Source organism: Xenopus laevis, chromosome 3S (assembly GCF_017654675.1).
Source record: "Xenopus laevis strain J_2021 chromosome 3S, Xenopus_laevis_v10.1, whole genome shotgun sequence".
NCBI classification, from domain to species: domain Eukaryota; kingdom Metazoa; phylum Chordata; class Amphibia; order Anura; family Pipidae; genus Xenopus; species Xenopus laevis.
Window position 1 is genome coordinate 120,719,277 of NC_054376.1, and position 27,805 is coordinate 120,747,081.

The 27,805-nt window shown below is 41.8% G+C and overlaps 1 protein-coding gene and 3 non-coding genes across 4 annotated transcripts; 1 reads left to right on the forward strand and 3 right to left on the reverse strand.

Moving 5' to 3' along the window:
- Positions 1–406: 406 nt before the first annotated feature.
- On the reverse strand, positions 407–478 carry trnag-ucc. The gene has a single exon. It is a non-coding gene; the product is annotated as a tRNA-Gly (tRNA).
- A 1,567-nt stretch (positions 479–2,045) lies between these two features.
- On the reverse strand, positions 2,046–2,118 carry trnak-uuu. The gene has a single exon. It is a non-coding gene; the product is annotated as a tRNA-Lys (tRNA).
- Positions 2,119–2,707: 589 nt separating this feature from the next.
- Positions 2,708–2,779, forward strand: trnam-cau. Its single transcript has one exon. It is a non-coding gene; the product is annotated as a tRNA-Met (tRNA).
- Positions 2,780–18,877: 16,098 nt separating this feature from the next.
- On the reverse strand, positions 18,878–26,737 carry ubl5.S (ubiquitin like 5 S homeolog). Its single transcript, NM_001095584.2, has 5 exons — positions 26,561–26,737; positions 25,641–25,703; positions 23,937–24,020; positions 21,439–21,476; positions 18,878–19,161 (listed from the first exon to the last, which is right to left on the reverse strand). The coding sequence occupies exons 2-5, from the start codon at positions 25,694–25,696 to the stop codon at positions 19,118–19,120; spliced, it is 222 nt and encodes a 73-aa protein (NP_001089053.1). The 5' UTR covers positions 25,697–25,703; positions 26,561–26,737; the 3' UTR covers positions 18,878–19,117.
- Positions 26,738–27,805: the final 1,068 nt, after the last annotated feature.

Consider the following 27,805-nt stretch of genomic DNA (forward strand, 5'->3'; position numbering starts at 1 on the left):
TATATATAAAATATGCTCGTGTTTAAATAAAAGACTAGCACACATTTCTGCATGGGCTGCTTTGATTTATTTTGCCAGGACTGCTTTCTACTCCCAGTCCGGCCCTGCCGTCACATCATTCTCCAGAGTTACCTGGTTCCACCCCTGACAAACACGTACAACTATTATCTCCACTGCACCCGACTACACCAAAAGAAAATTTGAAATCGCTTCCTTCTTTGGAACAGGAAGTACCCTCCATCCATCTCACTACACCCGGAACTTTAGTGCTCAAATGAGAAAATAATTGGCAGCAATTCACTAGCTAAATACAAGTAGGAGAAATAAAATATTAGCAGATCAGAATATTTATTCATATACACATATTAGAGTATATTGGGTAATAAAAAAAAAAAAAAGGACTGAATGCGTTGGCCGGGAATCGAACCCGGGTCAACTGCTTGGAAGGCAGCTATGCTCACCACTATACCACCAACGCCCTCATAGTCACACTTTCTCAAAATCTGTCCCATTAGTCTGGTTGCCTTTCACTGCTTTTTTTTCCTTTCCTTCTTAAATTTCTGTATATTCATATTTTTATGAATAGATTTTTATAACATGCATAAGTGGCCTTGCTAGAATCTACAGAACTCCATAGAGAAAGCAGACCTGGCGGTCCCCCCCCATCCATAGCCTCATGGTCTGCGTCCTCTATAGTTACAAGCAGGGCCGCAACAGGGGGGCACAGAGGGTACAGTTGTACTTTTTTCCCTATTAATAACATTGGGACCAACCATAATTTTTACCGGCCAGGCCAGTAAAATACTGGTGGCAACCATACCTGGGCCTAAAGGAGCTTTGGGTTCAATTCATGTGCTGTAAAGTGGGGCCTGGCAAATTGGGAGAGTGTAGCACAGACGGCCCCCCTTGGCAGCGTGTGAGGTGAACCCGAAGTCCTGAAGCTCCGATGTCCCGAAGTTTGGAAAACCTAAAGACCTGAAGTCATGAACTGAGCCAGGGGGTTGCCAGATGTCCGGGTATTTGAAGGGCTGCCAGGGTCAAGACTGCCTGCTGGTTTTCCAAATGAGAAAAACCAGGCAGGATTTCTTAGGATTGACGTGGCGATCGACCAGTCACTGATTGCCACGTCATAGCCCCGCCCCTGACATTGTGGCATGTCCCCAAAATCTCACGGCCCCACTCCCCTGCCCGGAGTTCGACAGTTAAAAAGGCAACGCTAAACTGAGCTGAAGCTGCAAAAAAGACCGAAGCCACAAAAGCAAATTTCTGAAATTCTGCATGTGCCACGTGCATGTTTAGGAAGACAGCGGGAGCTAAATTCGTGGCTCAAGACTTGGTGTACGAAGGAGTTTTATTCGCCCATCACTATTTATAATATGTGCTTGAGCCCTAATAGTATATCAGAAGAAGTAGGTAATGCAGTAGCCCAGTCTCCAGTGTTTACTTGCCTTGGTGGCCTTGGAGGACTTACTTGTGCCCACTGCCTTGATTTGGCTCTGAAAATTATGGTTATTATGGAGAACGTTTGTCCTATTTTGGGAGGAGTGGCACATATTTCAATTTATATTAAAGGGGCTGTTCACCTTTAAATTAACTTTTAGTATGATGTAGACAGTGATATTCAGAGACAATTAGCAATTGATTTTCATTTTTTATTATTTCCGGTTCTTGAGTTATTTCGGTTTTTATTCAGCAGCTTTCTATTTTGCTATTTCTGCAGTCTGGTTGCTAGGGTCCAGATTACCCTAGCAACCATGCACTGATTTAAATGAGAGACTGAAATGTGAACAGGCAAGAGCCTGAATAGAGAGACGAGTAATAAAAAGTAGTGATAGCAATGCATTTGTAGCCTTACAGAGCATTTGTTTTTAGATGGTGACCCCCATTTTAAAGTTGGAAAGAAGCAGAAGAAAAAGGCAAATTATTTAAAAACAATAAAAAATAAATAATGACGACCAACTGTATAGTTGCTTAGAATTGGCTGTTCTATAACATACTAAAGATGAACTGAAAGGTGAAAAAACCCTTTAAGCCAAAAGCAAAGCCGCCCGAACAGGGACTTGAACCCTGGACCCTCAGATTAAAAGTCTGATGCTCTACCGACTGAGCTATCCGGGCTCTTGCAGCAAGCTTAACATCTCCTCCTTATGGCATAAGCTAAACCTGAATTCAGCGCGTCTAATAAATACTGCCTTGAACACAAGAGCCTATTCGAGCCCAACGAAGTCATAGCAGGCAGGACAGTGCGCCACAGTAGCGCTGTTAGTTGCAGCGGCCAATTTCAAAACAGTGACGTATGAGGCAGTCTGGTGATATATGACCTGAAACAGTCACGTGGTGACAAAAAACACTCACTGCGGGTGTGATGAGAAATGTTGCCTTTCATTAAAAACGCTATCGTAATGTGTGTTCCACTGCGCTTCCTCTCCAGACGGAAATGGAGCCGTTTGGTCGGTCACAATCTCTCCCTGCCAGGTGCATGATGGGAAATGTAGTCGCTGGCTAAAAAGAAGTCAGGCTGTGGATTTAGCACAAATACCGGGTAGAACCTTCCTCTGATTTGTGTTTAGCATTGATGTATGTGTATATATATCTACTATGGTGTGTTTACAGCAAAGGAAAGCATCCAACATATACAATGACGCCTCTGGTATCCTGTTAATATTGGTTATGTTATATAATTTTTGGGAAAGCGTCATTACAGAGAAGCAGAGTGGCGCAGCGGAAGCGTGCTGGGCCCATAACCCAGAGGTCGATGGATCGAAACCATCCTCTGCTAGTTTTTTTTGTTTTTTTTTTCTCCTTAAAATATATATTTTTAACCTCTGCATAGTTATTGTTAAAGGTGACATTCACAATCCACCAACTGATTTCAAACACTGTAAAATACAGGGAGACATTTTTGTTTTGATACCTGTCCAGTCACATATGTCTATGTAGCATAAGGTTTAGGGCATAGCTCCCAACATTTTGGAAATAAAAAGGACATAAAAGTTGGTGCGCGTAGAGCAGAATGTTTTTGACCACGCCCATTTTTGCGGCCACACCCCCTAATTACCATCTTCATTTTACAAAATTTGGCAGGTTATGAAAGTTTGAACATATTTCTGTGTTTTTTTTCAGTTATAACAGTTTTGCTAATGAAGGTGGATTTCTCAAGAGACCTGTTATCTTATATTGTTACAATTACTTAATTGCTTATTTCGAAATTGTTCCAAAAGCATCTTATCGTCTGCTGTGGCTGTTCTAGGCTCTCTGCCAAAAGCCAATTAAATTAGAAACTTTTTCTGGCTGTTCAGTGCAGAGAAAATCGTGACTTTCCAGTACAAGTGAGGGACTGCATGTCTCATTAACAGTGCCGGGCCTACTCAGCCGGGCGCCCTAGGCAACTCGGCCAATACTTCACCCCGCCCAGGCCCGGATTTGTGGAAAGGCCACCTAGGCCCGGGCCTAGGGCGGCAGGATTTTAGGGGGGCGGCATGCTGCCCAACCACATTGGTTAAAAATCACTGGGGATGCGCTGGAGATACAATCATTTTTTAAATTTCCCGTGCACCAATCCCCATTGCTCTGGTGCAGATGATAAAAATTTGCACGAATAAAGGGGAGGGGACAGGGGCGACGAACGGCAGTGGGCCTAGGGGTGCCCACGATGTAAATCCGGCCCTGCCCCCGCCGCTCGCGGATGCGCAGAAAATGTGCGAGTGCGCATGTGTAAACTACGTAGCAGTGCGGCCACAGCTAATGAACATAGCGGTCCGAGCTAGGGGAAGGCGTCAGAAGAGGTACGTGCCTGGCGCCCCTGTGCCTCTGCGCCCTAGGCAAGTGCCTCTTCTGCCTACCCCTAGTTCCGGCCCTGCTCATTAAAAGTAGTATTACAACCAGTCCCAGTAGTATATACAGTTCTCCTGTTCCACAACAGATTTCTTTTTCTGTAATTCCCTGCATCCAGTGATATACTGTTCATGCATCTTGACATTTATTTGTAATCCTATTGTAGAATACAATTAAGGTTGCCATCTATTCTGGAAAAAAAATACCGGCCATCCTATATATTTATCTTTTTTCACCTATTAATAACATTAGGATCGACCATCATTTTTACCGGCCAGGCTGGTAAAATAGCGGCCAGGTGGCAACCCTAAATACAATACATATCGATGTTTAGATTAGTATATCATTGGATGCATAAAGATGTTACAGATGTGATCTATTTACATTTTAGCAAAGCGATACCGTGCCCCATTACGGTTGCCACCCGGCCGGTATTTGTCGGACTACATGGTAAAACACCTGCCAAGGCCGGGCCAATATTACAAATTTACTGGTAATGTAGATGACATTACTGGTAATGTAAAAAAAAAAAAGCCCTTGGCCTGCCCCCAATTTGCTTAGAACGTACCTTTTGGCCATCATGCAGCGTGCCTCCGCCCCTTTTGCGGCACTGCACGTGGTTCAGCCCTCTTTTTGCATCACGGAACACCCCTTTTGTTCCCGCCCCCCACTGCCCGGTAAAAACTTTGAGAAAAGATGGCAACCCTATGCCCCACAAACGACTGCTTTCTAAACTAAGGTCTGTTGGGCTTAATGAAGTCGTTTGCACATGTATAGGAAACTGGCTACAGGATCGGGTACAGAGGGTGGTTGTTAATGGCACATTCTCTACTTGGAGTAAGGTTCTTAGTGGGGTCCCTCAGGGCTCGGTATTGGGTCCACTTTTATTTGACTTGTTCATTAATGACTATGGGGAGGGTATTGTAAGTAATGTATCAGTGTTTGCAGATGACACAAAACTATCCAGCCCAATTAATTCCATCCATCTGGCCTGTTTATCCTGACTACGCTGCTACAGGCCCAGACTGGCAATCTGTGGGTTCTGGAAAATGCCAGAGGGGCTGCTGCAAGTTGCCATAGACAGTCACTATTTATTGGGCTAGTGTTTGGGCTTCTTTGTACTTGAAATGCCAGGGCTTATTTCGACTCCCAGTCCAGGCCAGCGCTCCTGATTCCTGTTTCTCTACTGCACAATTGTCTTATTAGTACTGTCCTTGCTTGTTCCATGTCTGCACTTTCTGTATATGTTACGGTTCTCTGTCTGCCCAGAAATTCCCCCTTGGTCGTCTCACTTTAAGACCTGGCGGCATCTGAGCAGCGGAGGCCTCTTACCAAAGCAAAAGGCGGTTGTTTGAGACAGATGTGTGAGGTGTGGTATCCCAAAACCCAGAACAAACCCCAAGGTCCCGGACCTTGGTGTTTGTTCTGGGTTTTGGGATACCATTTGCGATAGTCTCCAGTACATTACTAGGTTCTGTAGTTGGAGCTGAAAGTACAACAATGAATAGATGGCAAACTTCACAACAGTCAGTTATTGCAGTAATATCCAGGAGAGGGTTAGCAAGCTTAATGCACAGTTGGGAGGGAAGATTAGGCAATATGTCCCAGTGGGTGCCGATATAGAGTACATCCAGGGAAAAGGGAGAATTGCATCATACTTACAATGATTTTCCTTTGATGGACATATACAGATTTCCCAAAAGCCCCTCACAAATATGACACAATACAGTGTCTTTATGCCAAAGCACTTTGGATGCAAACAGAAGGCACAATTGCTTCTCAGTGCTCCCTATATTGTATATGGCTAGATCATGTTTATTTTATTTAGAGAGGTCAGATTTAAAATGCACTAGTAAAACCATCCATGTGTTGTAACATTCTTGCAAAGCTAAACATCCTAGGGTTCAACTCCCCGCCCCCTCCAACCACCTCATAGAGCCACATCACTCTCCCTTGTGTGCTGCCCATCCGCCAACTAGCCTCCTATAACATTGGGTATAGTATTGATATAAGCCTTAGTTGTGTGCCTCATAAACAAAGTAATGTTATTTCCCCATCTGCTGGAGACTAAAATAGACACTGAAACAGAATTCTGAAACAGATAATAGAGGCTACAACTTTTTCCATGAAATAGGTGGGTGGCCCTTTAAAGGGCAATTTTGATCAGTAAACAAAAGTGAGGAGTTAACTTCCGAATCCGTACAGAGTGCGACCCTGGTGCTTGAGAGCAAACACCACGTCCATACACTATAAGCAGTGTTGATCTGGTCTGGCGGGACACCGGAAAAAAAGCCGGTGGGCCCCTGTCCTCATGAGCCCTGCCGGCCCAGATGCGTCCTTTCGTGGAAGCTGCTTCCTCCTCCCAGGCCCCCAGCTCAGCAGAAAGAAAAAGAAGCTAGGCACGGGGCCAGAGGGGGGCCGGATTGCAGCGTGGAGAAGGGGGTCGGGTTGCTGCTCGGGGAAGGGGGCCGGGTTGTGGCTGGGGGAGGGGGGCCTGGTTGCGACTCGGGGAGGGGGCCAGAGAGTGCTTCTCATCAGGGGTGGAGGGCCCCAAGGCAGCAGCCCCGGGGCCCCCCAGTCCGGCGCTGACTATAAGTATTTGGTACTGGTTAAGGTTACCCCTTTATTGAAGGACTATTTGCATAAACTATGGTGGTCTTTCTAAAGCAAACACAGCTTTTACCAATGCGTAACAACAGCAAATTATATTTTATTTCTTTAAAACACTTTTTTTGGTGTTACTGTTCCTTTAACCTTGCCCATTAATTGTCCATATTTATTGGTAGTTTACACAATACTTCCATGATATTAATTGCATTTATTTCAGGAACCTATATTTGTTTTGCTTTTACCCTTTTCTACTTGCCTCTCATTATAGTCAGGGGATTATTTGTATCTCAGGTTTACAGATAAGGAGCAGTTCTTTATTATGTGGGGGTTAAATGGTGATGGATAATTTGATTAAATAAAGCCTCCTATTCCCTCAAATGCCCTGACGAACTAAGGAGCTGGTAATTACACTGAAAGAAACTGTGTCCAACACATGCTCTGTTTATTTAACCCATGTTGCACCCTTCAAATCAATTTATGTGGTCCTCCTGAATGTGTGTCCTTCAAATCTGGACTTACAATTACTACCCACTACTCTCATGCACAGCTTGTAAGACAAATACTTTTGATCTCCATATTATTTTCTTCCTATAGCCTCTCACAACTTTATGACATTGAAGGCCCACAAAGAGATCATCAAGACAAGTGTTGGACAACCTGTAAAGATACCCGTGACTTACAACCTGCTGGAGAAACCCATTACAAAAATCCCTTCATTGAAGTGGGAACGCAATGGTGAACTTTTGTTTTTCAGTTCTCAGAGCTGTTACATAGGCCTAAAGGGTTCCACCAACAACTGTAGTAGAAAATCTATTCTGCCACCAGGATTTACCAATAATCTTACCTTCTTCCCCCGAAAATGCTTCTTTGTTTATCCCAAAGGCACAACTCAATGACTCCGGGATGTATAGGTTATCAAGCCAGGATTCTTTTGATAATGTCTCTATCGAGTTCATTGTTTATGGATCAGATGCTTCTGGTAAGAGGTTGAATACGGATTGTGTTGTAGAAATGAATGTATTCATTGATATATGTATGTAAGTATGCATGCATGGATATTTTTATTTATATAGCTGCCATAGCCAGATATGTAAAGAGCTATCTAAAGGGGATCCAAATAGACACGACTAACTTGAGTCTCACAGTAATGGGAGCAGACGTTGTAAAGACCCTTCCACTACTAATTATGGTTCTACTGGCTTTTAAAGGAGAACTAAACCATAAAAATGAATAAGGATACAAACGCCATGTTTTATATACTGAAATCATTGCAATAGCCTAAAGTTTCAGCTTGTCAATAGCAACAATGATTCAGGACTTCAAACTTGTCACAGGGGGTCACCATCTTGGAAAGTGTCTGTGACACTTACATGCTCAGTGGGCTCTGAGCAGCTGTTGAGAAGCTAAGCTTAGGGGGTCGTCACTAATTATCAAGCAGAAAATGAGGTTGGCCTGTTATATAAACTGATGCTACAGGTTTGCTGATTATTAAATTCTGATGCTAATTGCACTGGTTTCTGTGCTGCCATGTAGTAATTATCTATATCAATTACTAATCAGCCTTATATAGCCCTAATTTGGTTATTGTCTCTTTAAATAGCAACTTACCCTTGGCAATCCAGGGGCCCTGAGTCCCTTTTGCGTATGAAAAGTACTGGGAACTACAGTGCAGTGCCTCCACCTAGGGAATACTGAGGAACACACCTCAGGGGGATTCCACTAGGAATAATAAAACACACACAGTTTGCAAATGAAATAAATATAAACTTTATATAAACAGCAGTAAAACTTGGGCAAACTAATACACCATGCACTCCTATACTGGAGACACTACCTAAACCACTATTAGGTACTTAAATGTTGCTCCAACACAGTCCTTTTTAATATCAAAGTCCCAATCCTCCAGAAGGGGTTAATAACCACACAGTTCAAATGAAATGTTCCTTCCCCAGAGCTCTTATTCCCCAGGTAGCGCTACCATTTCCCAAAAGTACCTCTCCCTTTGGAATTTAGCAGCAGCTCCCACGTAGCAGGTAAATACACAAGACTTGTCTTCACTTTGGGGCCCAATGCTTGTATCCGTGCCAATATCCTCCCTTGGGTGGCTCACTCACCAGGGTGCTCTCAGAGGAAATCACACTGGAGATTATTGGCAGCTCTGCAGCAGGATCTATCTCACCAGTGGCACCTTTCTCCTTCTGAGTCTCTAGCAGTTTGGCAGGGAACAGACTGGGCTCAATCTGTACCTCCACAGATTTAACAGTTTCTCTGTACTTGACAGATTTACAGCTACTCATGCTGGCTCTGTTCAGCTCTCTGGGAGACCCCATACATTTGGCTCCAAAGTCAGGCACACCCTCTCTCCAGGATCGGATCACTCTCCAGCCTGTAACTGGGCTGGATGATGTCACAGGCAGAAAAACAGGGGAAGGATTCCTCTTGTCCCCAACACTTATACTGCCACATTTATATTCTATGCGTTCTGTATATTTTGAGTCGGTCCCTAAGCTCAGTAAGTGACAGCAGTACAGAGCATGTGCAGTGAATCAGCAGAAAAGAAGATGGGGAGCTACTGGGGCATCTTTGGAGACACAGATCTTTACTGCTAAAGGGCTGTGGTTGCCTTGGGCTGGTACAGAAGTTCAAAACATCATCTAGCCTACTTATTTAGTTTAACTTCCTTGTCCTTTAATAAATAAAGATGAAATGAAGCACTGCACTAAGTCCAAAATTGTCTCTAGAGCAGCACCAACGATGTGTTTGTGGACCCACGTTTCAGAAAGTAAGGGCCTTTAACCTCAAGGTTTGATTTCCATTACTAGAACCAGAATCACAGCCATTAAACACCAAAGACCCAGGGTCTTCAAATTTTTCCCTAGTAGTTCAGAACCTTAAGGCTGTTTCTTTGCTTTATGTCAGGGGCTTCTGCACATGATCGGTATCGGTATCATCTATATACTCTATTCCTTACAGGGAATGCTTATATGGTATACATGTCCAATAATATAGATTTGTCCAACATCCCCACTACTCTTCATATATTTTAATGTCAATTTGAACATCATTTGAATGTGTTGATTGGTCTTCACTCTCAGGGGGATCCTGCACTGTCAGGCTTCCACAATTGTGAGGTTATAAGTGGCAGTTAAACTAGAAAGCACAATGCACATAAGCAATGATAGCCAAGCAGAGGGTAGAAAGTTCCACACCTAGCGGTCACGGTTCTGATGTTTCAATTATGGTTTAAAGTTGATAGTATCCCTTTTATGCACCTCTTTTCTTGGAAGAATTTTTAAAGCTGCTCTTTAAAAGTTGGTGTTTTATAAACTGCCTGAACCATGTCTTTTCCCCAGAATCATTCTTTTGATTGCAAACAATTTTCATGGTAAATATGTCTATGCTAAATGTGGTCTGTCCTAAATCAAATTTGCAGAACTGGTGACCAGAACTGGTTTTCTCTCTCACTCTGGGGAAGATTTACTAAAGGGCAAAGATTTGCGAGCGTTACTGTTTTCAGGGACTTTGCAGATTTACTAACTGGGCGCAGGGTCACTTCGCTAGCGAAGGAGATAGATGCTAGCGTTGATTCAAACTCTATTGCCATGTGAATTTTCACTCTGGCGAATGGACATTACTCTGCAAATTCACTAAGATGCGGATTTTACTGAACGTTACCTCTTTCGCCAGACTTGACTTCGCCAGCTCAGACCAGGGAAGTGCAATGGAGTGCAGAGATCTTACTCAATCTTCTGTTACTTACATCATATTTTTTAGTTGAAAAAGTTTCTAAGTCCAAAAACGCTGGCATCTTTTCCTTTTTTTCAGAGTGATAGCCTGCAAAAGGCCTTGAAATTTTTTTGGGGTAACCAGGTTCCCCCATACATTTTCTAACATATGGCACATAAACTATACAGTGGGCTCATGTGTAGGGCATTATAACAACTCTATTTTCTTTATTAAGGTTCCCTGGACTTGTGTAGTGTAATGTATTTGCTGCAACATATAAGTCCATCCATCTTTAAATTTCCCACCGTATCATCATCATCATCATTTATTTATATAGCGCTGTCAAGATACGCAGTATGCAAATTACGTATGCAAATTAGCCTGAGCGAAGAACTCTAACGAAGTTGCGCTAGGCAGAATTGAACACTAGCACATCTTTTGTTTTATTTGACGAAGTAATGCTAGCGAAAATTTGCCATCGTTCGGCGCCCTGGATGTAACTTTGCGTTGTCTGAGCGAATTTTCGCAGTTTAGTAAATTTACCCCTCTGACTCAACCTCAACCAGGGGCTGTTCTACCTGAAAGTATATATATACCCCCACCAGCACACACGGGAAACACATAGTTGGCTAACACTTAGGCGTTGACATGCGTAATTTATATTTAGACCAGAAAAAGAAAAAATTTTTATACAAAAATGTTAATCCTGCCATAACTAAAGGAGAATGACAGCTATATTTGTGTCTTCGTAACCACATTATGAAGTGAGGGTCAATGGCTGTCCAACTTCTTACATGTTGTGGGCCCATAACCTAATCGACTACATGTTTGAGGGATAAACTATACTAAAGGGGAAGTGAACACAAAAAACATATTTATGTTATCTTACAGAGAGTGGTCATTTAAGCACTTTTTCAACTCACAATACAATTTTATTTTCACTGCTTCCAGAGATATTAAACATTTCAGACGGCCATTTCCAGGCTTTTGGCTCTTTTTGAAATTTAGTATCAGCAACCCAAGGGTTAACTGACTATACTGTAAGTGCATCGACTGTTAGGACTACTGACACTCTACCCTCCAAAGAGGGCTCTTGAGTTGAAAGCCTGGTATTAGCAGTCTAAAATGACTAATATCTCAAACCACTGAAAATAGAAAAGTAATATAGAGCAGAACCCTCATTTTACATTTTCCAGAGGACCAGAAAAAAAAATGGTGTTAAATTAGGGAAGTGTATTATGAATTCTATGGGAAAATGTAAAATCAGGTAAATGTATTGGTGAAACCACAAAAAAACTGTGTCAAATAAGAAAAACTTATAAGGGCATTTAAAATTTAGGTTTTATTGTAAATTGCAAAAGTGCTCAGATTGCCACGTTAATTCTTTTATTGGGTTTATATCTCCTGTAAAGCGGTGATGTAATAAAAATGCCTACCAAGTTCATGGGCAGAACAAGGACCATAAAAGTGTCCTGAAAGGACCAAATCCTGCCTGCAGAATCCAATTGGACAGCCTGGGCTCAGGGCATTCCAATCAAATTCTCCCAATGAGCAGGCAGTTTAGGGCTGAGTGTGGGATGACTTTCCATAACTTTTACCAGCTTAGATGCCTTTCTCTGTACCATCTCTAATACAATAATGGCTTGTTTAAGCACTGGAGGACAAAACTGTACGGCATATTCTAGATGGGGCCTTACCAGTGCTCTATACAGTGGAAGAATGACCCCCTCCTCCCGTGACTCTATGCCCCTTTTAATACAACTCAAGACCTTATTTGCCCTTGATGCTGCTGACTGGCATTGCTTGCTACAGCAACTACTTTGTGTCATTGCCCTATAAATAAATTTAGCCACATCATGTATACTATAAATAAATAAGCAAGCAGTGATTCCTGGAGTAGATCTTTTTGTTGGAAGAGTATCCAGGTTTTAATGTATCTGCTTCTTTATCTTTAAAGGGATACTGTCATGGGAAAAAAAAATGTTTTCAAAATGAATCTGTTAATAGTGCTGCTCCAGCAGAATTCTGCACTGAAATCCATTTCTCAAAAGAGCAAACAGATTTTTTTATATTCAATTTTGAAATCTGACATGGGGCTAGTCATTTTGTCAATTTCCCAGCTGCCCCTGATCATGTGACTTGTGCCTGCACTTTAGGAGAGAAATGCTTTCTGGGCAGGCTGCTGTTTTTCCTTCTCAATGTAACTGAATGTGTCTCAGTGGGACATGGGTTTTTACTATTGAGTGTTGTTCTTGGATCTACCAGGCAGCTGTTATCTTGTGTTAGGGAGCTGTTATCTGGTTGCCTTCCCATTGTTCTTTTGTTTGGCTGCTGGGGGGGTGATATCACTCCAACTTGCAGTACAGCAGTAAAGAGTGATTGAAGTTTATCAGAGCACAAGTCACATGACTTGGGGCAGCTGGGAAATTGACAATATGTCTAGCCCCATGTCAGATTTCAAAATTGAATATAAGAAAATCTGTTTGCTCTTTTGAGAAATGGATTTCAGTGCAGAATTCTGCTGGAGCAGCACTATTAAATGATTCATTTTGAATTTTTTTTTCCCATGACAGTATCCCTTTAATTATGTCTCTTCTACAGGAGAATCAATAGAAGATAAAGTCTCTGCTGACAGGCTGAGTGGTACGTGATATAATAAGGCAAACTCCAAACTGTCAGAGAAGCCTAGCATCAAATCAAAGCTTGTACTTGCAACTGAATAGGACTTCTAAGGGGTAAATTATTAAGTGCAAGATGTAAAGTTAAAAAAAAAAAAACAGGCCCAACACCACTATGACTTTTGCATTTCACTCCCCGCTGCAGGTCACTGGACACTAAAGAAAGAGCGTTAAACAGTGTTGAACTGGGATGCCAGGGGCCCACCAGAAAGTCACCAGACCATGGGCCTTTTTTCCAAGCTAATTTTCTTCCACTTCTCACTCAATTTTTATTTTCTTAGTACTTATCTTTATATGATATACTCTATTTTGCATCTATTTGGCCCCTATGTTTCCATAAAAATGGACATGAAATTGTTACAAATGTTTAGAAGCAGAACGGCTGACACCTGGGCTCACTGGGAGTTTTCCTGGTATCCTGGTCCGCCAGTCTGACACTGAGCGTAAATGAATCTGGAGCAGGCACTCAAAGGCAATCTTCCATCAAATAGTTGAAATAAAGTAAAAAGATTTATTGTGTCCTACAAGTAAGGGAGCACTATATGTACCACCTGCCCTATGACAAAAGGCACACTTATTTATGTGACCCGAAATACAGGTGCAACATGTTCATAAGTGGGGGGCAAACACAGATTTTTAAACTAAACTACTTGTTTACAGTGCTATTGTTCCGTGGAACAGAATGGAAAAAAAAAAAATTGACTGTTTGCAGCTTCAATATGTAAAAATGTAAAATGTAGCAAATGACTGAAAAAGTTTCAAACTGCCACGAGCCTTTACTCAAGCTACTGATATTATAAGGATTCATTCAACAGGCTAGTCTGCATTGCCACCTTGAGGAACTGTCTGATATAGAACATAATCATGCTCTAAACTTACTAACTCTCCCTTCCCCCTATCTGACCGTCACTTACAGTTTTTGGTAGAAATGATATTTCTTCATGGCAAATAATTTACTAGTAGGTGTAGTAGAGTTATAGAAACCCAACAGTCCTGACCTGCTGCTGATTCTGTGTCATTGAGGCTTGTTCCAAATAATAACAGTGTCCAAAATAATAATAATAATAGCTTGTTCCAAATAATAGCAGTGTGGAGTTAAATTAACGAGCTCATTCATTCTGTGAATAAACAGGTGTCAATTACGGTCCTTATTTAAGGAAGGAAGGAGCAAATGTTGTGCATGCTGCTTATAGTGCATTTCTCTCTGAAAGTCAAATGGCTTCTTTCAGACATTGTTTAGAAGAACAGCATTCTTTGATTAAAAAGTTCATTAGGGAGGGGAAAATGTATAAAGAAATGCAGAACGTGATAGGCTGCTCAGATAAAATGATCTTGTTGCTTTAAAATGGCAACAAAAACCTGAAAGACATGGAAGAAAACAGGAAAACTCATTCGAATGGATAGAAGAATGTCCACAACCTGGAAAAGACTCAGCCAATGATCAGCTCCAGGAAGTAGGAGTAAAGTTACCTTTGATACTGTTACAATTAGAAGAGGCCTACATGAAGCCAAGCTATCGGCAAGAAACCCCAGCAAAGTCCCATTGTTGAAAAAAAGATGTGCTGAAGAGCTTACACTTTGCCAAAGAACACAATGACTGGCCTAAAGAGAAATGGCACAATATTTTGTGGACTGATGAAAGCAAGATTGGTGGTCGTCTGACAAACGTTTTGTTGGCCCTAGACCCAAAAACAACAAACACTGAATTCAAGCCACTGTACAGAGTGAAGCCAGTGAAACATAGTGGCACAAGCATCATGATATGGGGATGTTTCTCATACACTGGTGTTGGGTCTATTTATCACAAACCAGGGATCATGGATCAGTTTCAATCCATCAAAATACTTGTATGTTGCCCTTCACATGAGTGTTTCAACAAGATGACCCCAAAAACACCAGTTGGTTCCAGATTGATGTTATGGAGGGGCCAGCCCCATCCCAGAACCTTAATCCAATAGAAAACATGTGGCTCTTTCTGAGGCAAAACCAAGAAATGCTGAAGACTTGTGGAATGTTACAGGTGCCAGAAGTTGGTGGACTCCATGTAACAGATGTGCAGCAGTTCTCAGAAACACTGATTATACAACTGGTTAAATTAAGGAATGTTGGCCTGGAACATAGTATTTGTACCTGGATAGAGAACTGGCTAAAAGATAGACTACAAAGAGTGGTGGTAAATCGAACATTTTCTAATTGGACCAGTGTTGTTAGTGGAGTACCGCAGGCAGGGCCGCCATCAGGGGGGGACAGGGGGGACAAGCGTACCGGGCATGAAGGGGGGCCCGGCAGCGCTGCATTTTTTTGAAGATACGGGCCCCCCTTACGAGCGCCCGAGCCGTACGTCATTCCTCTTGAGTGCCGAATGCGGAAGTGCCGAAAAGCCGAAGCCGATGCGCCGAAAAGACCCGAAGTCACGGAAAAAGCCGAAGTCACGAAGCGCCGAAAAGACCCGAAGTCACGAAAACAGCCGAAGTCCTGAAGCAGCGCAAAGACCCGAAGTCACGAAAACAGCCGAAATTGAAGTCCTGAAGCGGTGAAAAGACCCGAAGTCACGAAAGGAGGCGAAGTTGAAGTACTGAAGCCATGAGTTCAATTCTACTGAACACCAGTTTGTGTTTTTTTTTTTTTAATCCCCTGGCCACCAATGTATTATTTTAATATTCTATAGGCCCCTGCCACCAATCTTTTTTTAAAAACTTTTTTTTTGGGGCCCCAATTTTTTTTTTAACTCGTAAGGGGCCCCTTGCCACCATTGTTTTTTTTTGTTTTTTTTTTTTTAAAAAAAATTAATTTTCTTTTTGGTGGCCCCAAATTTTTTTAACTTGTAAGGGGGCCCCTGCCACCAGTTTTTTTTTTTTTTTCAAAAAAAAATATTTTTTTTTTAAATTTTTTTTGGGCCCCAATTTGTTTTTAACTTGTAAGGGGGCCCCTGCCACCAGTTTTTTTTTTTTCAAAAAAATTTTTTTTTTCCAAATTTTTTTTTTGGGGCCCCAATTTGTTTTTAACTTATAAGGGGGCCCCTGCCACCAATGTTTGTTTATTTTTTAGTTTTTTTTACATTTTTTTTGTTGGGGCCCCAAGTTTTTTTTAACTTATAAGGGGGCCCCTGCCACCAATGTTTTTAAAAAAAAAAAAAAATTTAATTTTTTTTTTTTTGGGGCCCCAATTTTTTTTATAAGGGGGCCCTGACCATCAATAGCTTTTTACAACTTGTGTGGGGGGGGGTTACTTTTTTAGCGCTGATGTCTGTGTGGTCTTTTAACTGCGATGTGGGCGGGATATGGGGCGGAGCTTGGTCGTCAGTGTGGGCGGGGCCCAGGGGGCCCCAAAAATTTTGTTGTACGGGGCCCCGTGATTTCTAATGGCGGCCCTGACCGCAGGGCTCTGTACTAGGTCCCTTGCTTTTCAACTTGTTTATTAATGACCTGGAGGTGGGCATTGAAAGTACTGTTTCTATTTTTGCAGATGATACTAAATTGTGCAGAACTATAGGTTCCATGCAGGATGCTGCCATTTTGCAAAGTGATTTGTCTAAACTGGAAAACTGGGCAGCAAACTGGAAAATGAGGTTCAATGTTGATAAATGTAGGTTATGCACTTTGGCAAAAATAATATAAATGCAAGTTATACACTAAATGGCAGTGTGTTGGGAGTTTCCTTAAATGAGAAGGATCTTGGGGTCTTTGTAGATAACAAGTTGTCTAATTCTGGGCAGTGTCATTCTGTGGCTACTAAAGCAAATAAAGTTCTGTCTTGCATAAAAAAGGGCATTAACTCAAGGGATGAAAACATAATTCTGCATCTTTATAGGTCCCTGGTGAGGCCTCATCTGGAGTATGCAGTTCAGTTTTGGACTCCAGTCCTTAAATGGGATATAAATGAGCTGGAGACTAAGTACAACTAAACTGGTTAGAGGGAGGGAAGACTTAAATTATGAGGGGAGACTGTCAAGGTTGGGGTTGTTTTCTCTGGAAAAAAGGCGCCTGTGAGGGGACATGGTTACACTTTACAAGTACATTAGAGGACATTATAGACAAATAGCAGGGGACCTTTTTACCCATAAAGTGGATCACTGTACCAGAGGCCTCCCCTTTAGACTAGAAGAAAAGAACTTTCATTTGAAGCAACGTAGGGGGTTCTTCACAGTCAGGACAGTGAGGTTGTGGAATGCACTGCCGAGTGATGTTGTGATGCTGATTCAGTTAATGACTATAAGAGGGACTTGGATGATTTTTTGGACAGACATAATATCAAAGGCTATTGTGATACTAAGCTCTATAGTTAGTATAGATATGGGTATATAGAATTTAATTAAAAGTAGGGAGGGGTGTGTGTATGGGGCTGGGTTTTCATTTGGAGGGGTTGAACTTGATGGACTTTGTCTTTTTTCAAACCAATTTAACTATTTAACTATGTAACTAAATATTAGTTCAGTGATTGAAAAGAAAGCAAAATCTTGAAGCACTTTTCAGTTTATACAGTGAATGTTTGAGTTTGTAAAGATGAATGCAGATACTATTTTTTTGGAACAGCCTAATATTCCCTTTTCTTCACTTTCTGTAAAGGAATTACATACATTTGATACATTATGCTTTGTTTTTTTATTTGGAATAGAATGTGCAGTGTTCCCAGTGCATTTGTGTGTATGGAAATAAAAGCGATTATTAGGATTTGGAGTTTTATTCACTTTTTTTTTTTAACACACTGCTTTTATATGGATTATGCATAAACATGATCAAAAACACCACTATCTTCTCTGTGCCTGAGCTCAAATGAGGTGAAATTGATCTGACTAATCAAAATTGTAATTTTTTTTTTTTTTTTATAAATCATGGATGTTCATATAGGACAATCCAGCAAGTAATCAGCGCACAGAACAAAAGGCAGCATCCTTGATGGTATGGGGGTGCGTTATGCACATGGCATGGGTAGTTTGCACATCTGTGAAGGTACCATTGATGGTGATATATACAGGTTTTAGAGCAACATGAGATGACACAGGGAACAGGACAAGACAAACAAAAATATAGGGTAATATTGTTTGGTATATAACACCCCTTTTGTGCTCAAAGGATGTTACTTAATTCACCACACCACACTCACCACCACCATAGGCGATAAAAAAAGAGAGAACATTTTTATGTTCAAACTCTCCTTAAAATCTTTCCAGATGGGTATGTTCAAATGCATGTATGAAATCTCCTCGATATCGTAGCACGCCTCCCAATGCAAACTGTAGGATATATGCAGCAGCAATAGTGTAAAAATACCCTTTTCATTTTTTAAAACAATGCACTCACATGGTATTCACAGTTTGAATGCATATCTATGCGTCGTCCTGTTGAGAACCATCCCCCAGTCAATTGTCCGCAAAGATTCTATGTAGCCAGAGCGCTCAGATTGACTTTAAATCTACCTGTAGCGTTCTTGCCTGGTGTTCGACGATGGGGCGCCCTCCAGTGACGTCACCAGCCTTACGCGTTTCGTCTGCCACTTCCTCCGAGGCTTGGTCACGCTGCACATAGTGTGGTGAATTAAGTAGCATCCTTCGAGCACAAAAGGGATGTTATATACCAAACAATATTACCCTATATTTTTGTTTGTCTTGTCCTGTGCCTTTGCCGCTGGCTTCTGTTATAGGTACTGTGTTTTGGACTTGAGGGGATACAAGTTAAAGCCGGCTAAGGGCCGCGAATACAATTGAACCTGGGACTTTTATATATTTTCTTGGACACGTTTTAGGGAAGCCTTGCTAGCTAGAGCCAAACATTGTTTTTTTTGGGGTGCACCCCACCTATTTGAATAAAGCACAATACATTTTCCCAGATTTTATGCTATTTTTAATTTGGTCCTAAAAAAATTAATATAAGGGTTCTGCTATATTTGCCATTAAATATAGGATTTAACTAAATGATTTCAATACCATCCCATTCTATTTTAATTTATATTTTACACAGTGTCCCAACTATTTTGAAAACAGGGTTGTGATTGCCTGTCAGTCAAACCTGAAAGACATGAAAACAAAAGACTTGATTTAACATTTTATTAAAGAAAAAAAAGTTTAACTATCTTTTTCCAATAAAAACATGAGCCAGTTCCCTTCACACAAAAGATATGTATGTTAGATAAATACATGATCATGTGTTTTAACAACAAAACATTTCTGCAGTGGATTGTAATTGTAAGAGTCCAATTCAAATGGAAGATCTCCAGAAACTGGAGACAAACAAACTGGAGCATGTGGGCCGAGACAGCAGGAGACGAGAGAGTTACTGGTAATATAACTCCAGGTTCATTCCATCATGAATCTCATCTACAGGATGTGTCAAGGAAAAGCGTCCATGAAATATTTAGAGAAGGTTGATTATCTGACTATACAACAAAATGTCAGCTCCTTTGGCAAAGTTGGTAATCAAGTGGATCTCATCAGGTTAGTCACACAAGCATTTGGCCAAATCAGGCTGATCCCCAGGCCACAAACTGGATCATACTATGAGCTAAGAGACAACTATATCAATACACATTTATGGCCCTTTAGACCTGCCCAACAGAAGTCTTGCTGGTTTCAGGCAGATACGTACAGGACAAGGTGCCAAGATGGTCCCAGATAGAGGTCAACGAGCTGCCAATGAGAAGCGCGAAAGAAAACAAAACACAACACAAAGCCTGTATGGGTGTGTGAAAAAACATCAGTTCTAGGGAAAAGTTAAATCTGGTTTTACTGTATTCGAGAAGCAATAAACACTATCAGTACAAGTAAGCAGTATTAGAAGTTGCCAAAAAAAATAACTGCCCATTCAGTTACAGGTTATCATGTTTCTGATTTGGGAAAAAAAGTTCTACAACATGAAAGTAACACTATTCTTAAAGAAGAACTAAACCCTAAAAATGAATATGGCTAAAAATGCCACATTTTATATGCCGAACTTCTAAAATTCCAGCTTCTCAATAACAGCAATGATCCAGGACTTCAAACTTGTCACAGGGGGTCACCATCTTGGAAAGTGTCTGTGACACTCACATGCTCAGTGGGCTCTGATTGGCTGTTGATAAGCTAAGCTTAGGGCTCGTCACTAATTATCCAGCAGAAAATGAGCTTCCCTGGCTGTAATATAAGCTGATGCTACAGCTTTGCTGATTATTAAATTCTGATGCTAATTGCACTGGTTTCTGTGCTGCCATGTAGTAATTATCTGTATTAATTACTAATCAGCCTTATATTGTGACATTTCTATTCTATGTGTACTGTATATTGTGAGTGGGTCCCTAAGCTCAGTAAGTGACAGCAGCACAGAGCATGTGCAGTGAATCAGCAGAAAAGAAGATGGGGAGCTACTGGGGCATCTTTGGAGACACAGATCTTTACTGCTAAAGGGCTGTGGTTGGCTTGGGCTGGTACAGAAGCACAAAACATAATGTACAACATTTCTAGCTACTTCTTTAGTTAGGCTTTGGTTCTACTTTAAACAATTGTGTCAAGGGATATAGATATTTCCATTTTCTGATGTTACTATCCAAAACTGTAAAGAGTTAAACACTGCTGCGTTTGACAGCCTTGACCATGCTCCAAGTCTGTGTTGCTCATGAAAACCAACTAATTGCTGTTTTAAGTGTTTTTCTGTGCCAGGGATTCAGCTTGAAGTATGCCAGAGTAATATGTTTCCCCTGCACCGCACACTCCCTGACCACAAAACTGAAATAACTAAAGGAAAATGAAAAACACGGGAAATGAGTGGAACCAAATAATCCCCCCCCCCCCAGCACGTGCCATAATGACTCATGGCTCAAGTTCTATAAACATTGGACTTGGGTACATATGCATCAGCTCATCTCTGCACGAGACTCTTCAGAAAAAGAACATCACTACTTGTTCTTGTGCTACTTAACTCCCACATAGCAAAGATGTTAGTTTATAGTCGGTTCTGCTGTGTACGGACTATCAGACACTGGCAGTTTCCCAGGCCTCCTTAAACGGATTCTGTCATGATTTTTATAATGCAGTTTTGATTTCTAAATTACAGTTTACACTGCACTCTACGATGTAAAATATAATTTCTGAACTAGCAAGTGTATTTTTTAGTTGTAATATTGGTGTGTAGGTGCATCTCAGGTCATTTTGCCTCGTCATGTGCTTTCAGAAAGAGTCAGCACTTTAGGATGGAACTTCTTTCTGGCAGGCTGTTGTTTCTCCTACTCAATGTAACAAAGTGTCTCAGTGGGACCTGGATTTTACTATTGAGTGCTGTTCTTAGATCTACCAGGCAGTTGTGTAAGGGAGCTGCTATCTGGTTACCTTCCCATTGTTCTGTTGTTTGGCTGCTGTGGGGGGGAAGGGAGGGGGTGAGATCACTCCAACTTGTAGTACAGCAGTAAAGAGTGACTGATGTTTATCAGAGCACAAGTCACATGACTGGGGACAGCTGGGAAACTGACAATATGTCTAGCCCCATGTCAGATTTCAAAATTAAATATAAAAAAAAAATCTGTTTGCTCTTTTTGAGAAACAGGTTTCAGTGCAGAATTCGTCTTGGGAAGCACAATTACAAAAAAAAATTCCCATGCCAAAGAAGCAAACTAGTACAAAGGATACAGTCACTTAATGTCACGTGGTCTTTGAATATTGTGTACCTGCAAAAAATGAATACAATTTTATTATATTCTCTAACACATATGGGGGGAGGGCTATTTGCTAGGAACCCCATTGAGAAATATCACTAACTTTTTTGGGTGGAACAAGCTCAAGGTGCTCCTGCACATGCCCACTTGGGATCAGTAAAGACTTGGGAGAATCACCTACGGCAGGTGATTATTAATTATGCTCACTCAGGGTGCTTAACAAATTCAAAGCCCAAGCAATTTTACCTTTCCTTGTCCTTTAATGAGAGTTCAGTTTGAAAATCAGTTTGTTGCAACTTTTTTGGTGCGAAGGATAAATAAAACCTACACACTGTTTTAGAATATTAATGACCACTACCTATTAACATTAAAGGAGGAACTAAAACCTGACAAAGGATAAGATTAGAAATGCTGCACTTATTTTCTTCTTACTGTATGAGTCCGCCATAGTAGTGAAGGGCTATACCTGTGAGCAGTTCTCCATCTTTTTTTTATGCTTGGGCACAGGGAGGGCTCACTAAGCTTTGGCTGTTGTCAGTCAACTGACCTTGGGGATTCACTTACATAATATACTGAGCAGAATGTGAGATGAAATCAGTCGAATGCAACTTTTATTTCAAGAAAGCAAAAAGAAGTCAGTGGATGAGTCGCTGCTATGCTGGGCTCCAAGTTTGACTCAAAACCTATTCCTGCAGTTGACCAATAAACTAACACAATAAGGTATGGGATATGTTAGGCAGAATGCTTGGGACCTGGGGGTTTCCGGATAAGGGGTCTTTCCATAATTTGGATCATAATGTTTTAAGTCTACTAAAAAAATCATGTAAACATTAAATAAACCCAATAGGCTGGTTCTGCTTCCAATAAGGATTAATTATATCTTAATTGGGATCAAGTATAAGGTACTGTTTTATTATTACAGAAATCATTTGAAAAACTTTGGAATTATTTGATTATAATGGAGTATATGGAAGACGGCCTTTCAGTAATTTGGAGTTTTCTGGATAACGGATACCTGTACCAGTAAAATCCCATGCTGCTGGGCAAATAACTAAGCAGTGCTGAATTGATTACTGAAGCATGCATTTAATCTATAGATCTGCTCTGCAGTTCTGGGTTCTTTACCATCCTGGTTACTATGCGTGTGACGTTTAGAAGTTGTTCCCTAGGTAGCGCTAATTAACACCCTGGCACTATATAAAGGGTAACATGACAGAGGTTAGCACACTTTGTTGTTTTAGGACAATCCCTCCATGCAGTTTAGCTACAGCACTAATTATATTGAGCTGTGTGTGCTTCACACAACAATCAGAGGTATAATGAAGAAAAGACAGACTGTGGGTTACTGTCAACAGCTGCAGTACCTTTAAAGGAGAAGGAAATGCATATTTAAGTGGGGATGCCAAAAGTTAGGCAGCCCCAAGTGATTGTATTTACTTGCCTCACACCCCAGGCCGGTGTTCCCATCAGACTGCACCAGTCCCGGGGTTCTTCCAACGAGCACCATGGAGCGATCTGCTTCCTTCTTTTTTCTTCAAATTTCCCAGGGCAGCCACATGCGCAGTAGAATGAAATAGCGACTTCTTCGCTTAAGTTTGGCTTTTCGCTGTACTGCACATGCGCACAAAGAAAGAAGGAAGCTGAACGCTCCGCTGGAAGAACCCCAGGGCCGGTGCAGTTTTCTCCTGATAGTAGTACCGGCCTGGGATGTGAGGTAAGCATATTCACTTGGGGTGCCTTTCCTTCTTCTTTAAAGGAGAAACAAACCCTATACCAAAAAACCCCTACCCTGCCACCCCATGTAAACCCGCCTCTCCTCCCCCGCAGCCTGGCTGCCCCCCCCCCCGAGGAAATGCCCATAACTTTTTACTTACCCCTCGGTGCAGATTCAGGGATCGCAGTTCACCGGAGCCATGTTCCAGATCTTTGGTAAGCTGAGACGGAGACCTGCGAAACAGCGCATGCACCGAAAGACACAGAAATTGCCGAAGCACCGCTAGAAGACACGAAGACCAGAAAGATGGCTGCGGTGAACTGCGATCCCTGAATCTGCACCGAGGGGTAAGTAAAAAGTTAGTGGCATTTCCTAGGCATTGCAGCCAGGCTGGGGGGGGGGGAGGGTCTATGTGGGGTGGGGGTGGGGGTTTTTTTGGTAAAGGGTTTGTTTCTCCTTTAAGTAGTTATGCCATGTCCAGTAGCTCTAGTATAGGTTTAGGTTGTCCTGTATTTTACAATAAATATATCCTTTAATGCTTTCTTATGCTAAGTTGCTCTGGTTCTAAAAGAGAGAATTTGACTCTGTGGCATTATAAGCCTTGCCCATTAGCTGAATCGTTCCTAGCTCACTGGAATATAAAGGTGATTAGCATTATTATTTATGTCCCCTGTACAAAGGACAAAATACACAAATGCACCTAGTCCAGTGCAGCCGGCAAGTGTTGTAAATAGACTCTTACTAATCTAAGCACTCACCATTTCTTAAGTACAACCTTATCCCACCGAGTGCCAGTTTGCGCTGCAATGAGTTTCTTCAGATCTTTAATGGTGTCGTCCGAGCTTAAGAGAAGTGAGTCAAGGAGGTAAAACTTTGTATTTAACAGTATTACAAACCATTTATATGCTATGAATGGGAAGACATAATCCTTTGACCAGTTATATGATCAGATTATAACAAAGACCTATGCAGGCCCATTGGAAAGACAGACCTCTCGCCAGAGTGTATTTCTTACGTTGCTGATTTTCAGGCAAATATTGGTCTGGAGGGGTGGAGTATGGTAACCTTAGGATTGTTTTGCTTTGTAGCTAAAAGAGAGAGTTAAACAGTGCTCCTTCCAAATCATTTCAATGCTTCATACACAGGGCCGCCATCAGAGGGGGACAGGGGGGAGAGTTGTAGGGGGCCCCGAGGTAAAGGGGGGCCTGGCCACGCCACACTTACCTGATTAGCCGGGCCCCCAATCTTTCTGAGAGCTGCTGACTTCGGGAAGGCATGGACGTTTAAGGGGCCCTGACCACCAATTTTCTTATAATGTGGGGGGGCCCTGGCCACCAATTTTTTTTTCTCATGTGGGGTCCTAGCCACCAATATTTTTTAATGGGGGGGGCATGGACACAAATGTTTTTTATGGGGGAACCCTAACCACCAATATTTTTTTGTTTTTTTTACTGTGTGGTGGGGGGCGGACCTGTGGGGAGGGCGGACCTGTAGGAGGGGCTTGCGGTGGGCACAGCCCAGGGGGCCCAGGAAATGTAATCGTATGGGGCCCTGCGATTTCTGATGGCGGTCCTGTTACATATATAAAAGTTACTTGTTAGATGTTAAAAAGTTCCCACAGTTCTCTTGTCACTTATGTGTGCATGAGATATCATCTAACAAGGAACTTTTATATATCGTATATACTCGAGTATAAGACGAGTTTTTCAGCCCCCAAAATATGCTGAAAAACTCTACCTCGGCTTATACTCGGGTCAAGCGCAAAAACGGTCGCCGGCGTCTAAGAATAGTCGCCGGCGTCTAAAAATAGTCGCCAAGAATATTCACCGGCGTCCAAGAATGATCGCAGGCATCCAAAAACGAGACGCCGGCACCTCCAATGGGAGCAGAAACCCTCAATTTTTTGATTGAAACTTACCAGAAGCTGCTGCATTTCTCACCCTAGGCTTATACTCGAGTCAATAAGCTTTCCCAGTTTTTGGAGGTAAAATTAGGTACCTCGGCTTATACTCGGGACGGCTTATACTCGAGTATATACGGTATGTATGAAGCATTGAAATGGTTTGGAAGGAGCGCTGTTTAACTCTCTCTTTTAGCTATTCTTTTACCGAGGTATATTGGTACAATATATATTTTGAGAGTATAAGTGAACCTGTTGTCTATAAAAGAGGGGAACACACACAATTCTTAGAAAATGTAATTTGTTTTGTAATCCAATCATGCAATTCATTAAAATTAGTACTGAGTTACTTGAGTCTATATGAATATTTATTTTACATTGGGGAATGTGTAGGACAACTCCAGCTCATATAAAAATATATAGATAAAAAGGCTCTCTGTGCACATATATACCTGGGTCTTGACAGAAGCAACAGACAGTGTTTAACATTGGGTGGGTTTGGTGGGACCCCCCCACGCACGCATCAACACAGTCATGTCATTTTAAAGCTCTCAAAGGATACTTGCATTTTACTCGGACCTTCTTCCCCAACCGGTCGTTGCATACAACCTCGATCATCATTTTCCTTTGAGAGATGGGAAAACTTAGTTATTTCTATACTAGTCAAACAAATGTTTTCCCATAATGAAAAAAAATGGTCTCTATTCATAAGTTCAACATTTGAAGTAGTGTTTCAGTTTAGTACAGGAATTTGCAACTGGAAGCAGCATCTGTCCGGCTGTTCACATTCTCTGCACTGTTGATTCTGACTCCTGAAACACAGTACTGCCGGAGTCAGCTGATCAACAGGCACAACACAAGAGTCGGGACCTAATAATAAGATATAACCAAATAATGGTTTATACAGCAACTAAAGCATTGTATCAAAGGGGTTGTTTACCTTTAGATTAACTTTTAGTAGGATGCAGAGAGTGATATTCTGAGACAATTTTTTATTTTATACAGTTTTTGAGTTATTTAGCCTTTTATTTTGCAGCTGTCCGGTTTGCAGTTTCAACAATCTAGTTGCTAGGGTCCAGATTCCCCTAGCAACCATGCATTGATTTGAATAAGAGACTGGAATATGAATAGGAGAGGCCTGAATAGAACGAGGAGTAATAAAAAGTAGCAATAACAATACATCTGTAGCCTTACAGAGCATTTGTTCTTTGGATGGGGTCAGTGACCCTCATTTGAAAGATGGCTAGTGTCAGAAGAAGGTGCTAAATGATTCAAAACCAATAAATATAAATAATGAAGACCAAGTGAAAAGTTGCTAAGAATTAGCCATTTTCTAATATACTAAAAGTTAACTTAAAGGTGAACCACCGCTTTAAAGTATAATCTGTTATGCCAAAACAGTTTTTTTGGTGGAAAAATAAGACACAAATACACAGCAATGTCCCATTGAGAGAAGCTCAGCCCCGAGGCCTCCAGCCTTACCTGCTTATTAAGGAGAATGCCCGCGTCGGCGGCAGTAATAGTGAGAGAATGAGGCCGTTTGTACGGGACGAATAATCACAGCAGAGATTGAATCAGGACGTTACCGGATCAAAACATTTGCACATAACCTGCTTTCAGCTCGGTAGCGTTGCCTGCCCACCAATGAAAAGCGTGAACACTTCCTCCCTCACTTCCGGGTATTATCTATACCCCCAGCCTGCTCTCTATGATACGTTGTGGCTTCTCTATAGCACGTGGCGGATACATAGTGACATGACGCTACGTCACACGCTTGTCATCGTGAATTCCTAGCTCGGCGCTTTGCATGTCGCTGTTCTCTGTCGCTTAAACTCAAATAAACGTCCCTTGCTGCGTACAAAGATCCAGTGGCGCCCAGCGGTTTCTTTGTTCTGTTAGTGTTTCCCATAGAAACAGAAACTTCTGGAACTCGGTTTCAATATCGTCCGTGCAATTTAGCGCACATGTTTAGGGACAGAGAAGTGTGTGGTTTGCTCGTGGGGACAGTCTTACCTTTGTTCAATGTGTTTGAGGCGTGTGGGGACACAATCTAATAGTGGATAGTGTGGGCTTCTGGGGAATCACGTGTAATGCATTTTAGGGGCAAAAACATAGTCTAAAAGTTTGCTTTTAGACTATGAAGATTTTCAGATACACAGAGGCCCAAACAGCCCACTAAATACTGACTTTCTATGGCATCTTATAGCAGCCCCTCTGGCATTTGCCAGAACCTACAGATTGCCAGTCCGGGCCTGTTGTACTGTTACTGAGGGTTTAGGGCTTGGGCAGGAATTAGAGTTGCCACCTTTTAATAAAATTTCCACCGGCCGGTGGAGGGGGCAGGCCGTGAAGGCAAAGGGTGGGTTGTGATGACAAATGGGGCAGAGCCATGGCACACAATTTGATGGGGCGGATTGTGCCTTCAAAGGCGGCGGAGCCATGGCACGCAAAGCTGTCAAAAAGGCAAGTTTTGCCCAGACTGGAGGCAGGCCAGGGGCTTTTGTTTGGTGTATTACAAATTTACCAGCAGTTACATTGCCGATAAATTTGTAATACCGGCCTCAGTCTTGCCAGGTGTTTTACCGGTTAGGCCGGTAAAATAACGGCCGGGTGGCAACCCTAGCAGGAATGCTTGTTGCCTTTTGCCTGGTCATTGAGTCAATCCAATATGGAGCTGCGGAAAAATCAGATGGCACTTACGTGTAGCAGTTGCGCTTATATTTTCCG

Bases quoted from the DNA above. Each gene is read 5' to 3' on its own strand.
- ubl5.S (NM_001095584.2), bottom strand. From the start codon at position 25,696: ATGATCGAGGTTGTATGCAACGACCGGTTGGGGAAGAAGGTCCGAGTA. The intron at 24,021-25,640 runs GTATCCTTTGAG...ACTTCTCTTAAG, and splicing joins AAGGTCCGAGTAAAATGCAA to CTCGGACGACACCATTAAAG. The intron at 19,162-21,438 runs GTATCCTTTGTA...CACATCCTGTAG, and splicing joins CCACGTGACATTAAGTGACT to ATGAGATTCATGATGGAATG.